This window comes from Cherax quadricarinatus, chromosome 58, assembly GCF_038502225.1.
Source record: "Cherax quadricarinatus isolate ZL_2023a chromosome 58, ASM3850222v1, whole genome shotgun sequence".
Taxonomy (NCBI): Eukaryota; Metazoa; Arthropoda; class Malacostraca; order Decapoda; family Parastacidae; genus Cherax; species Cherax quadricarinatus.
This window is the reverse complement of record NC_091349.1, coordinates 4034643-4049642: the sequence shown is the minus strand read 5'-3', so window position 1 is coordinate 4049642 and position 15000 is coordinate 4034643. Positions and strand designations below refer to the sequence as shown.

General features: G+C 45.9%; 1 protein-coding gene across 1 annotated transcript in view; it reads left to right on the top strand.

The window, feature by feature from the left end:
* LOC138854405 (uncharacterized) overlaps nucleotides 1-15000 on the top strand; it is a 145499-nt gene that overhangs the window by 102202 nt on the left and 28297 nt on the right. The window contains exons 4-5 of the mRNA XM_070097452.1: nucleotides 9290-9432; nucleotides 13042-13125. Coding sequence (XP_069953553.1) covers nucleotides 9290-9432; nucleotides 13042-13125 — 227 coding nt within the window. The remainder of the gene's footprint in view (nucleotides 1-9289; nucleotides 9433-13041; nucleotides 13126-15000) is intronic.

Here is a 15000-nt window from a genome sequence, read left to right as displayed (position 1 = left end):
TCAAATCTCTCATTACAAGCCGCTTAATAGAGTGATAAGCCTCTTAATGGAGTCACGTTATAAACCTTTAAATATTCACGTGTTAAGCCTTTTAATATAGCATTATCGGTGTAATATTAATATATAAAAAATTATTCCCAGAATTACCTCCACAGCGTTGTATGTACATCTCAGAACAAATATTTGCTCCCGTTAACCGATGATTTCTCAGTTTTCTGTTTGAATTGTTTTTTGCTGGATAGAGCTAATAATTCCCAAATTTAATACCAACGAGGCCTGGTCATGGGCTGGGCCGCGGGGGCGTTGACCCCCGAATTACCCTCCAGGTAACTTGCAGCATTTCCTCCTTCTAACCAACAAAATCCATCGTAAGGCTGAAGTCTGAAGAATATATCAATATATTAAAGTTAGCGCTGCTATGTTTACACTGGTGTTCTTGTGTCTGAGGATTTAATCAGTCAGAAAAACTGCAAATGACAAGACAAAACGAAACAAAACATTAATCTGTCTTTGAAAAAAAAGATTTCTTGATAATTTTTTTGCTCACATAACTTAGCAAATTATCATTATGTTTTTTGCATATAATATATATATATATATATATATATATATATATATATATATATATATATATATATATATATATATATATATATATATAGATTAGCAGGCCTGGTCCCTGAGATGAAAAATTTCGTCTTGGTTTTTTCATTAAAACTTGCATGTTGTGTTCGGGTAATTGAGTTTGATAATGAGTTTGGTGGTTTAAAATTGAGCGGGAGAGGCTGCCTGCAGGTCAGCAGGCCATGCCGAGTACAGGCAACACACTCGCTCTCTCTCATTACATAATAAACTAGTGGAGAGAGAGAGAGAGAGAGAGAGAGAGAGAGAGAGAGAGAGAGAGAGAAGGAAAGAAGACTACTCTTGCCTTCTCAGTGGCAAGAGTTAAGAAGCGTTACACACAATGCCATCTTCTTTCCTCTTCTATTGTTATTTCTCCAACACCCTGGCCTCATTATTATTATTATTATAATTATTATTATTATTATAATTATTATTGTAATATTTTAAATTTAAGAATTAATCTAAGTCTGCCCGAAATGCCTAGCCATGCTAGGTGTTCTAGTGGCCTCCTCTGTAATTATTATTTTACTACATGTAAACCACACAATAACCAAATTCTGTAAACTCAGCATTGTAATCCTTATAGAGAATAAACTTTGAATTGAATTGAATAATAATAATAATTATTATTATTATGATTATTACTACTACTACTATTGTTATTAGGTGTTATTACTATTATTATTGCTTCTACTACTACTATTATATTATTATTATTTTATTATTATTAGTATTATTACTTCTGATACTGCTTTTATTATTATAGCATAACAATGTAAGAGGGTGCCGGTGCTCTAAAACCCATGTGGTCTCGTCTCCCCTACCCTTCCTCTCCCCCTCCCCCCCAAAAAAAAACTGCTGACTCGTTTTATTTTTGCTTTGTCCCCAAAATTGTAAATTGAATCGTCTCTTGTTAATGGAGTTCGAATTATTTCTGGCCCGATACTGTGTTGTTTTAGCTCCGTGTCTCGTTTTCTGTTGGGGTTTAGAGGGGCTTATGTTGATGTTCGTGGGACGGGGGGTTGAATTTATGTAAGTTTCGGGTAATTTGGATGAATGGACAGCTTTTTCATTAATGATTTGTTGCGTTTATTATCATTACATTTTCTGTTATAATTGCATAAGTTGTCAGTTTTTTTTTTGTATCTATAATTGTCTGTGGTTATAGGAACTGAGGTATGCTGGCGATGTTGTGTTGATAGAACGGGATTAGTGATCTTATCCTGCCTTATTTGATAGGCTTTAGCTGTTATCTTGCCTTATTTCATAGGCTCAGAGATGTTATCTTACCTTATTTCATTGGCTTAGAGGTGTTATCCTGCCTCTGTTCATAGGCTCGGAGATGTTATTCTGCCTCAGTTCACAGGCTTGGTGCTGTTATCCTGCCTCAGTTCATAGGCTTACTGATGTTATCCAGCCTCCGTCCATAGGCTTAGAAATGTTATCCTGCCTCAGTTCATAGGCTTAAAGATATTATCCTTCCTCAGTTCATAGGTTTAGTGATGTTATCCTGCCGCAGTTCATAGGCTTAGAGATGTTATCCTGCCTCAGTTCATAGGCTTAGTGATGTTATCCTGCCTAAGTTCATAGGCTTAGAGATATTATCCTGCCTCAGTTCATAGGTTTAGAGACGTTATCCTGCCTCAGTTCATAGGCTTAGAGATATTATCCTGCCTCAGTTCACAGGTTTAGTGATGTTATCCTGCCTCAGTTCATAGGCTTAGAGATATTATCCTGTCTCAGTTCATAGGCTTACTGATGTTATCCTGCCTCAGTTCATAGGCTTAGAGATATTATCCTGCCTCAGTTCATAGGCTTAGTGATGTTATCCTGCCTCAGTTCATAGGTTTAGTGATGTTATCCTGCCTCAGTTCATAGGCTTAGTGATGTTATCCTGCCTCAGTTCATAGGTTTAGTGATGTTATCCTGCCTCAGTTCATAGGCTTAGTGATGTTATCCTGCCTCAGTTCATAGGTTTAGTGATGTTATCCTGCCTCAGTTCATAGGCTTAGAGATATTATCCTGCCTCAGTTCATAGGTTTACTGATGTTATCCTGCCTCAGTTCATAGGCTTAGAGACGTTATCCTGCCTCAGTTCATAGGCTTAGTGATGTTATCCTGCCTCAGTTCATAGGCTTAGTGATGTTATCCTGTCTCAGTTCATAGGCTTAGTGATGTTATCCTGCCTCAGTTCATAGGCTTACTGATGTTATCCTGCTTCAGTTCATAGGCTTAGAGATATTATCCTGCCTCAGTTCATAGGCTTAGAGATATTATCCTGCCTCAGTTCATAGGCTTAGAGACGTTATCCTGCCTCAGTTCATAGGCTTAGTGATGTTATCCTGCCTCAGTTCATAGGCTTAGTGATGTTATCCTGTCTCAGTTCATAGGCTTAGCGATGTTATCCTGCCTCAGTTCATAGGCTTACTGATGTTATCCTGCTTCAGTTCATAGGCTTAGAGATATTATCCTGCCTCAGTTCATAGGCTTAGAGATATTATCCTGCCTCAGTTCATAGGTTTACTGATGTTATCCTGCCTCAGTTCATAGGCTTAGAGACGTTATCCTGCCTCAGTTCATAGGCTTAGTGATGTTATCCTGCCTCAGTTCATAGGCTTAGTGATGTTATCCTGTCTCAGTTCATAGGCTTAGAGATGTTATCCTGCCTCAATTCATAGGCTTAGAGATGTTATCCTGCCTCAGTTCATAGGCTTAGAGATGTTATCCTGCCTCAGTTCATAGGCTTAGAGATGTTATCCTGCCTCAGTTCATAGGCTTAGAGATGTTATCTTACCTCAGCTCACCTACAAGCTAAGAGCAGTTATCCTCTGACAGGTCATTTACGCATCTCAAAGAATAGTAGTAGTCCTAGTACTGATCATTGCGTCACCCCACATGTTACCTTCTCCCATACTGACAGTTCCTTCTCTACTGCCACTGTCTTATATCCTTCAGATATTCCTTCATCGAGTGTAAGGGCTTACTTGTCACTCCTGGTTGTGGACCGTGTCAGCTGCTTTCCTGCAGCCCTGGAAGCTGCAGTCTACCCTTGTGTGTCTCTTTGAGGACTCTCTCAGTAATTCTTGTCTTTTATAAACCTACCATCCGAACAACAACTATTATCAGCCCCTACCAACGCTTCTTCCACTGCAGCTACCACTGCCTTCTACTACCACCACCACCACCTTCTATTACCACCACCTTACACCACCACCACCTTCTACTACCACCACCACCACCTTACACCACCACCACCACCACCACCACCACCACCACCTTCTACCACCACCACGACCACCTTCTACCACCACCACCACCACCTTCTACCACCACCACCACCACCACCACCTTCTACCACCACCACCACCACCACCACCACCACCACCACCACCACCACCACCTTCTGCCATCACCACCACCACCACCACCACCACCACCACCTCCTGCCATCACCACCACCACCACCACCACCACCACCACCTTCTGCCATCACCACCACCACCACCACCACCACCACCACCACCACCACCTTCTGCCATCACCACCACCACCACCACCTTCTGCCATCACCACCACCACCACCACCACCACCACCTTCTGCCATCACCACCACCACCACCACCACCACCATCAGCCAACACCATCACCACCACCACCACCACCACCACCAGCACCACCACCACCACCACCACCACCTTCTGCCATCACCACCACCACCACCACCACCACCTTCTGCCATCACCACCACCACCACCACCACCACCTTCTGCCATCACCACCACCACCACCACCACCACCTTCTGCCATCACCACCACCACCACCACCACCACCACCACCACCTTCTGCCATCACCACCACCACCACCACCACCACCTTCTGCCACCACCACCACCACCACCACCACCACCACCACCACCACCACCTTCTGCCATCACAACCACCACCACCACCACCACCACCACCACCACCACCACCTTCTGCCATCACCACCACCACCACCACCACCATAACCACCACCACCACCACCACCACCACCACCACCACCACCACCACCACCTTCTGCCATCACCACCACCACCACCACCTCCACCTTCTGCCATCACCATCACCACCACAACCACCACCACCACCACCACCTTCTGCCACCACCACCACCACCACCACCACCACCACCACCTTCTGCCATCACCACCACCACCACCACCACCACCTTCTGCCATCACCACCACCACCATCACCATCACCACCACCACCACCACCATCACCACCACCACCACCACCACCACCACCACCACCACCACCACCACCACCACCTTCTGCCATCACCACCACCACCACCACCACCACCACCTTCTGCCATCACCACCACCACCACCCCCACCTTCTGCCATCACCACCACCACCACCACCACCTTCTGCCATCACCACCACCACCACCACCACCACCACCTTCTGCCATCACCACCACCACCACCACCATCTGCCATCACCACCACCACCACCACCACCACCACCACCACCACCACCACCACCTTCTGCCATCACCACCACCACCACCACCACCACCACCTTCTGCCATCACCACCACCACCACCACCACCACCACCACCTTCTGCCATCACCACCACCACCACCACCACCACCACCACCACCACCACCACCACCACCTTCTGCCATCACCACCACCACCACCACCACCACCTTCTGCCATCACCACCACCACCACCACCACCACCACCACCACCACCTTCTGCCATCACCATCACCACCACCACCACCACCACCACCTTCTGCCATCACCACCACCACCACCACCACCACCACCTTCTTCCATCACCACCACCACCACCACCACCACCACCTTCTGCCATCACCACCACCACCACCACCACCACCACCACCACCTTCTGCCATCACCACCACCACCACCACCACCAACACCACCACCTTCTGCCATCACCACCACCACCACCACCACCACCACCCCCTTCTGCCATCACCACCACCACCACCACCCCCACCACCACCACCACCACCACCACCTTCTGCCATCACCACCACCACCACCACCACCACCACCCCCACCACCACCTTCTGCCATCACCACCACCACCACCACCACCACCACCACCTTCTTCCATCACCACCACCACCACCACCACCACCACCACCACCTTCTGCCATCACAACCACCACCACCACCACCACCACCACCACCACCTTCTGCCATCACCACCACCACCACCACCACCACCACCACCTTCTGCCATCACCACCACCACCACCACCACCACCACCACCACCACCACCACCACCACCACCACCACCACCACCACCTGCCATCACCACCATCCTGATCAAGACTTTTATATCGCCTGTGTTGCATTGCAGTCAGACGGGAAGTCAACAAACATTTACTTCTTCCTCTCCCTTACCCCTACCAGCCCCCACGCCCACGCCCCACGCCCGTTCTCCACGCCCACGCCCCACGCCCGTCCTCCACGCCCACGCCCCACGCCCGACGCCCGTCCTCCACGCCCACGCCCCACGCCCGTCCTCCACGCCCACGCCCCACGCCCGTCCTCCACGCCCACGCCCCACGCCCGTCCTCCACGCCCACGCCCCACGCCATTCCTCCACGCCCGTCCTCCACGCCCACGCCCCACGCCCGTCCTCCACGCCCACGCCCCACGCCCGTCCTCCACGCCCACGCCCCACGCACCAGTTAGTTCACAAGAGAAGCATTTTGATTATGCAGATCGTCTCGCCTGGGCAGGTAACTACACCAGTGTCTCTAACCTCTCCCCTCCCTCTTCCCCTTCCCCTCCATAACCCCCTCCCACCTCCACCTCCCCCTCCCCTCCATCACCCCTCCTCCACACCTCCAACTCCCCCTCCTTCCCATATTATCCCCACTACCCATTTCACATACCCTATATCCCAACCTCACTCCCAACCCCCTCCCTCCGTTTTCTCCCCCTCCCCTTACCTCTGACCCCGCTCAGCTCCCCTTCCCCCTCCCCCCCTTCCTTCTCCTCACAACACCTCAGGGACACATATGTGTCACCTGCTGCTAATTTGTGTCTCTGACGCAGAGAGTTTCCAAGTGGACAATCACTGTGAAGTGTGTCGCTGAGCATGTTTGGGCGGGTGTGGGCGGCTGGCGGGTGTGGGTGGCGGGCGGGTGTGGGTGGCGGGCGGGTGTGGGTGGCGGGCGGGTGTGGATGGCGGGCGGGCGTGGGTGGCGGGCGGGCGTGGGTGGCGGGCGGGTGTGGATGGCGGGCGGGCGTGGGCGGCTGGCGGGCGTGGGCGGCGGGCGGGCGTGGGCGGCGGGCGGGCGTGGGCGGCGGGCGGGCGTGGGCGGCGGGCGGGTGTGAGCGGCGGGCGGGTGTGGGCGGCGGGCGGGTGTGGGCGGCGGGCGGGTGTGGGCGGCGGGCGGGTGTGGGCGGCGGGTGGGTGTAGGGGCGGGCGGGTGTGGGTGGCGGGCGGGTGTGGGCGGCGGGCGGGTGTGAGCGGCGGGCGGGTGTGGGCGGCGGGCGGGTGTGGGCGGCGGGCGGGTGTGGGCGGCGGGCGGGTGTGGGCGGGAGGGTGTGGGTGGCGGCTGGGTGTGGGCGGCGGGCGGGTGTGGGCGGCGGGCGGGTGTGGGCGGCGGGCGGGTGTGGGCGGCGGGCGGGTGTGGGCGGCGGGCGGGTGTGGGTGGCGGGCGGGTGTGGGTGGCGGGCGGGTGTGGGCGGATGGGTGAACATTGTTAGCTGGAGACGAGAATGGGTTGAGCTGACAGTCTTCCAGTGAAATTTGTCGAGGATCCACGATAACCACAGTGACTCTTCCTTACTGATTTTACTGAACTTAATGTGACTTTAACTGACCCTTCAATAACATTATTGAACTTAATGTGACTTTAACTGACCCTTCAATAACATTATTGAAGGGTCAGCTACATGTACAATAAGATGACGGTCGGTTTCACCTCACTTGTTCTCTCCAGACTGCAGTACACTAAGAGCCTTTCTTAAAGCTGGGTAAATTGTTGGCCTGGAGAATGTACAGAGAATCTTTACTGCTCGAATATATTCAGTCAAGCACCTAAATTACTGGGAACGTTTGAAGTTCCTTGATCTGTACTCCCTGGAATGTAGGCGAGAAAGATGCATTATAATATACACCTCGAAAATTCTACGTTTGGTCCCAAATCTTCACGCCGAAATCATTAAAAACTAGGTGTACAACATGTACATTTGAGAAAACTCAATAAGTTTAAAGGGCCCAAGGCTCAACAACATCTTCCCTTCATACATAAGGAGCTTTACCATCAGACTCCTGGCTGTCTTTAAGATGGAAGATGATGAGCTCCTCCAGTTAGTTCCCAATCAGTCGGGCTGTGAGGCCTACATTGGACTACGTTCAGCCAGCACCAATATCCTGGTTAATCTGGACAGTGGCTCCCGCAACCTGGATTAGGTATATAGTGGATGCTGGGTTATCCACACTATAATATCCAGCCTTGACTGGATATCGTAGGTACTGCTTCTTTTCAGGTAGAGTGTTCACCAGTCAAAACTGCTTTTTATGAAACAAGATTCAATAAAAAGCAGTTTTGACAATAATATGAATATTTCCTTTGGTTTATATAAATTAGATCCATTTATAATTAATAGAATTCGGGAAGAATTTAATAATACACTGGACAAATAATAATTTTTAAATTTTCCAGTAGGGTCGGCGCGCGTCAGGTGTTTAACCGTTGTGGGATCTGATAGTGAGGTGCTGGCCAGACCCCTTATATAGCTTCCTTGGATGCTTTACTTTCATAGTTCTTTGATAATGTGAGTAGTCACGAAAGCGCTTGGAATTTCTCTATTCTTTCAGAGTGGTTGTTTTGCATATTCTGAAATCACCTGTTTACTGTGATCTTATTGCATATATATATATATATATATATATATATATATATATATATATATATATATATATATATATAAGGCAAAACAATCGCAGAGGCGATCTTAACAGTGCAGGACAAGCCACATGAGGATAAAAATCTTTTATCTCTAAGATTTTCATTCCCACGTTAATTGTTCTGCATATATATATTGTATTCATGAATTCGTGCTTGTAAAACTATTTGTTCCATAAATCAATAATTTAAAATTAAATAATGTTTTTTAAGAGTAAATGAAACATGGGTGGACATGTCCGTAGAGTTTTATGTCGTCGTTTACTGTCAAATTTAGTTGATTTTAGCTTTGTGATAAATTAACCTCGTCAGAGCTATAACTAACTCTTCCACCTTCAGTCTGAAAAACTTATATTTCTCAATTTCATATCCGCATTAGGTCTAATATTTAATACTTTCTCCCCAGACATGCATACAAACTCTTACTTTCCCAGTTATGGCTATACTCTTGCACTCTTACTTTTCAGGGTTAAAATACCTATACTTTCTGACTCACGAAATCGTAGTGACACGATTGCAAACAAACCACAGTACGGGTGGGGATTGAACTCGTAGTTAGGGAGTCGTAAAACTCCAGGCCAGCGAGTAAGATCCTGGGCCAGATGGCTACAATAAGATTCACTTGCAACGAGTTCAATCCCCATCCATACCGTGATTTACGTATACTTTTATGAATGTCTCAGAGAGATGTTTCTTACCTCCGTCAGGAGAGCCGCTGGCGCCGCCTCTGCTGCTGGGGGCCAGAGAGATCTATGAGCCTTCAGAACTTATCAAGATAGGCTGCCAACCCCGCCGGCCTCTCCTGCACGAGCATAGGCCTACCCTACAGTGGTTCTTGGAAGGCACTAAGGTAAGTCTACGGGTTATTTTTCAGGTAATCACTTGGTCTATGGGGTCCGAGACTGCACAGGCTAGTCTAGGAGTTACTGAAACGTTTTCACTTCATCCAGGGATTACAAAAACGTTCTCACTTCATCCAGGGATTACAAAAACGTTCTCAGTTCATCCAGGGATTACAAAAACGTTCTCAGTTCATCCAGGGATTACAAAAACGTTCTCAGTTCATCCAGGGATTACAAAAACGTTCTCACTTCATCCAGGGATTAAAAAAACGTTCTCACTTCATCCAGGGATTAAAAAAACGTTCTCACTTCATCCAGGGATTACAAAAACGTTCTCACTTCATCCAGGGATTAAAAAAACGTTCTCAGTTCATCCAGGGATTACAAAAACGTTCTCACTTCATCCAGGGATTACAAAAACGTTCTCACTTCATCCAGGGATTAAAAAAACGTTCTCACTTCATCCAGGGATTACAAAAACGTTCTCTCTTCATCCAGGGATTACAAAAACGTTCTCAGTTCATCCAGGGATTACAAAAACGTTCTCACTTCATCCAGGGATTACAAAAACGTTCTCACTTCATCCAGAGATTACAAAAACGTTCTCACTTCATCCAGGGATTAAAAAAACGTTCTCACTTCATCCAGGGATTACAAAAACGTTCTCACTTCATCCAGGGATTACGAAAACGTTCTCTCTTCATCCAGGGATTACAAAAACGTTCTCAGTTCATCCAGGGATTACAAAAACGTTCTCACTTCATCCAGGGATTACAAAAACGTTCTCACTTCATCCAGGGATTACAAAAACGTTCTCACTTCATCCAGGGATTACAAAAACGTTCTCACTTCATCCAGGGATTACAAAAACGTTCTCTCTTCATCCAGGGATTACAAAAACGTTCTCACTTCATCCAGGGATTACAAAAACGTTCTCTCTTCATCCAGGGATTACAAAAACGTTCTCTCTTCATCCAGGGATTACAAAAACAATCTCACTTCATCCAGAGATTACAAAAACGTTTTCGCTTCATCTAGGGATTACTAAAATAAAACTAACTTTGTCTAGTGATTTTCTAGAATGCACTAAGTTGGACTACTGCCTCCTAGAATTAATTAATACATCTATATTGAACAACTAGGGTAACATCACACATGCCTATCTAAGGCCTACATTTTTCTGGTATATTAACCTTCCCTCTTACTTACCATAACCTGAACCTCAGCCTCTTCGCATCTTTGTAAAGCTTCCAGTAACCTACTACCTGTTCTTTTAACTGCAAAAAATATATGTTCTTTTTACGTATTTTTAAAATCATAAATGCAACAGATAACTCTATCTCGTTATCTAAGTATTGTTCGCTTACTTGCTTCAGTCAGATACTCACTCCATACATCTCACATCCCTTCCTTCCATCCTCGTTGTTCTACCATCCTTCTTTCTGTCTCACCCATAACTCTTCCCATAACAATGTTACTGTACACTTTACCAGGCATTCTCGGCGAATTTATTACCTTATAATTCTTATACACTCTCTTTTGGCCCCCTTTTCACTTATACCTAAGGACTGAGAAAGATAAAACTAAGTTTACTGTCTGTCACTCCTCAGATACTCTCTCGTATGCCATACATGCATTAAACTGATATACCAGCTGCTTCTAATCTAATGTATCTCCCCACCTGCATACAACATCTCATTCATAATTCGATCTATCCTACCCTCTTTATTCAATTTCAACCTCGTCACTGCCTCACAGCCCCCTTTTTTTTTTATATATTTCCCAGTGTCTCACCCACTTTCTCCGCACTTATCTCTGGCTCTTCACTCTCTCTAATAGATGCTGTTCCTCCCTGCTCAGTGCAGGAAATCCAGCAAGTTTCCTCCTGTTCATTGGTGCTTAAGGGACACGTAAGTTCCCCCGTCTTCTAATAACATGTTCATTTTCACTATAATATACCTTGTTCATAATTCTTATCTGAGCTTTGTTCACACCTCTACAACACAATTGTCCTCAAAAATTTGTTAAGTTATACCATGAATTAAGTAAAGATCCTGGACTTCACCTTACGAAACAGACAAAGCAAATGTGATAGTAATTATAGACAAGCTTGATGATAGTGGAAAAATGAACATGTTATTAGAAGACGGGGAAACTTACGTGCCTCTTAAGCGACCAAAATACTCTCACTGTCTCCAGGTCCACCTCATTGTCCAGCTTCTTATCATTTTCTGCTTACAGACAGATCTATTTCCTTTCTAGGAAAAATGAAAGTCACAACACCGTGATTAGAACAATTCAGGAATCACGAGGTAAACTCCAGGTATACCGTATCTGGATCAGTTAACGTCACAGTACCGTGTCTGGAACAATTCACGCCAAAATACCTTATCTGGAACAATTAAACGCAGACCGTGGTATTAAAGACAGACCGTGGCATGAAACACAGGCCATGGTATGAAACACAGGCCATGGTATGAAACACAAGCCATTGTATGAAACACAGGCCATGGTATGAAACAATTCACTCAGCATTCATACATTTTTCTGCCCAGATAGTAATGGTTTATGAGAAATGTTATTTTTATGGCAGTATTAAGGGCGGTGAGGAGGGCGGTGCTAGAGGCAGCTTTAGACAATCCTCGTGTATCCTGGGATGGAAAACATTCAGGCTTTAGCGCAGGTGATGTTATTGTGATGGTGAAAGGTCAGGTGTGTGTGTGAACGAGAGAGACAGACAGACAAAGAGTGTGTGTGTGTGTGAGAGAGAGATAGAGAGAGAGAGAGAGAGACAAAGTGTGTGTGTGAGAGAGAGAGAGATACAGACAAAGATTGTGTGTGTGCGTGAGAGACAGAGACTGTGTGTGAGAGAGAGAGACAGACAAAGAGTGTGTGAGAGAGAGAGAGAGAGAGAGAGAGAGATACAAAGAGTATGTTTGTGCGTGAGAGAGAGACAGAGTGTGTGTGCGTGAGAGACAGAGGCTGTGTGCGTGAGAGACAGAGGCTGTGTGCGTGTGTGTGTGAGACACAAACAGAGAATATTATTTACCTCTCACTTCCCCTGGGGTCTCCTCCCAACAGTGTCTTCCCTCCCTGTACCCTCCCACGGTGGGAGGAAGGTACAGGGAATGTGAGACACTGACGGCTCGACCCTCCGAACACCAACAAGGCAGCAGAGCCGACACTGTACGACTCTGACACTCCACTACCAACACACGCAAACACAAGAAAATTTACTCTACTTACCCACTGTCCTACCAGATTTATGAACAGACTGGCTAGATGGCTGGATAGATAATAGATTAATAGATAGATAAATGATTATTAGACAGGTATATATATATATATATATATATATATATATATATATATATATATATATATATATATATATATATATCGATTCTTCGATTCTGATGACCAGAGCTTTGGTAAGATGGGTAAGGAAGAAGGATGGGTAAGGATGGAAATATATATACATTATACATACCGTGTACAGCTCCATGTACACCATGTGTATTAACACGTGCATTTTTGTGTACACAAGAAATATATCGATAAATATCATGTACACTTGTGTACATCAGTAAGGTAGCCTGTGTGTACATCTTCCCCAGGTAGGACCACAGTGGGTCACACCTTACGGCACTACTCTCCGGTATGGACCCTACGGCCTCTCTCTTCACGTTCCTGGCCAGCAGGTGAGTGTACAACCCAGCAGGTGAGTGCACAACCCAGCAGGTGAGTGTACAACCCAGCAGGTGAGTGTACAACCCAGCAGGTGAGTGCACAACCCAGCAGGTGAGTCTACAACCCAGTAGGTGAGTGCACAACCCAGCAGGTGAGTCTACAACCCAGCAGGTGAGTCTACAACCCAGCAGGTGAGTCTACAACCCAGCAGGTGAGTCTACAACCCAGCAGGTGAGTCTACAACCCAGAAGGTGAGTCTACAACCCAGCAGGTGAGTCTACAACCCAGCAGGTGAGTCTACAACCCAGCAGGTTAGTGTACAACACTTACACAGTCAACTTTCTCATAAAGCTCCTGTACATTGTGCGAGTTTTCGTAAATACATTTGAAATAATGCTTTCAAAATTAAATAGCACGGAAAAAGGCCTCTGTTGTGTGTAAAAAAAAATTTTGAATGCACTTCCATTTAACTGCATATGTAAAAAATTGCGACATGCATTTATAACTACTGTTATGTTTAATTGTTTTTTTTTGGCGTTTTAGTACTATTGAAATTTCATCTTGGTGTTTGTTAATGGGGGTTTGAACCCTATCGCCTATACTAAGGTCATTAAGGCCGTGCTCTAATCCTTAAAATATTGATTAAAGAAAACTTTCAGGGTATATATGGTGAGAGAAATACATCTCTTACGGTATATATGCTGAGATAAATGTATCTCTCAGGGTATATATGCTGAGAGAAATATATTTCTCAGGGTATATATGGGTATATATGCTGAGAGAAATGCGTCTCTCAGAGTATATATGCTGAGAGAAATGCGTCTCTCAGGGTATATATGCTGAGAAAAAATGTATCTCTCAGGGTATATATGCTGAGAAAAATATACCTCTCAGGCTATGTATACCGAGAGAAATACACCTCTCAGGGTATTTATACCGAGAGAAATACACCTCTCAGGCTATGTATACTGAGGGGCTGAGAAAAATACACCTCTCAGGGTATGTATACCGAGAGACTTAGAAAAATACAACTCTCAGGGTATGTATACTGAGAGACATACACCTCTCAGAGTATGTATACTGAAGGGCTGAGAAAAATACACCTCTCAGGGTATGTATACTGAGAGAAATACACCTCTCAGAGTATGTATACTGAGGGGCTGAGAAAAATACACCTCTCAGGGTATGTATACTGAGATTTTCATATAATTGATTTACTCAGTTATTTTGTTATTGTAAATTATAATAAATGATATTTAGTGTATGCAATACTGCTGAGGTGATACAAGGACCCATTTGTTAGTAAAATAATCGTAATCATTCTAATTCGTGTAGTTATGTCTAACTAAACTTAATCATTCACGTGTTCGATTTTCACTGCGAATTTGCACAAATTCGAGTACATTTCCTATATTACAAATTTCATTAATCTAATGTATTACAAGCCTTAGCTGAGAAATAATATATTAAACATTATTATAGCAATAAAATAGCATAGCACCGCAGTCGTTCAGATTAAAAATAAATAACATTTGTCGCTTGCGTGCGTCCCGACGTACGATCTCTAAGCATTTCCCGCTAAATTCTCTGTTTACCTCTTCCCAGAACCCAAAGTGTCGTACTGATAACTCCCACCAAAATCGATTTCATTCCGATTTTGTTTTGCGCTCGACTTCCCCTCGGGACCAATGGAGACTTTAGCGTCCTACCTGGTGTCCGTCATTGACCTTTTATGTCCACTTATGGCGCGGTGTAACAGGTAATATGCCCCTGGCATTATTCGGATTATGGCGCCATACTCTCAGCTGATTGGATGAGGGGCCAGATTCACCCGCGCACCCGGCAGCAACGACAGCGCTGCCAGGCGGTGAGAAGTTGGGGAAATT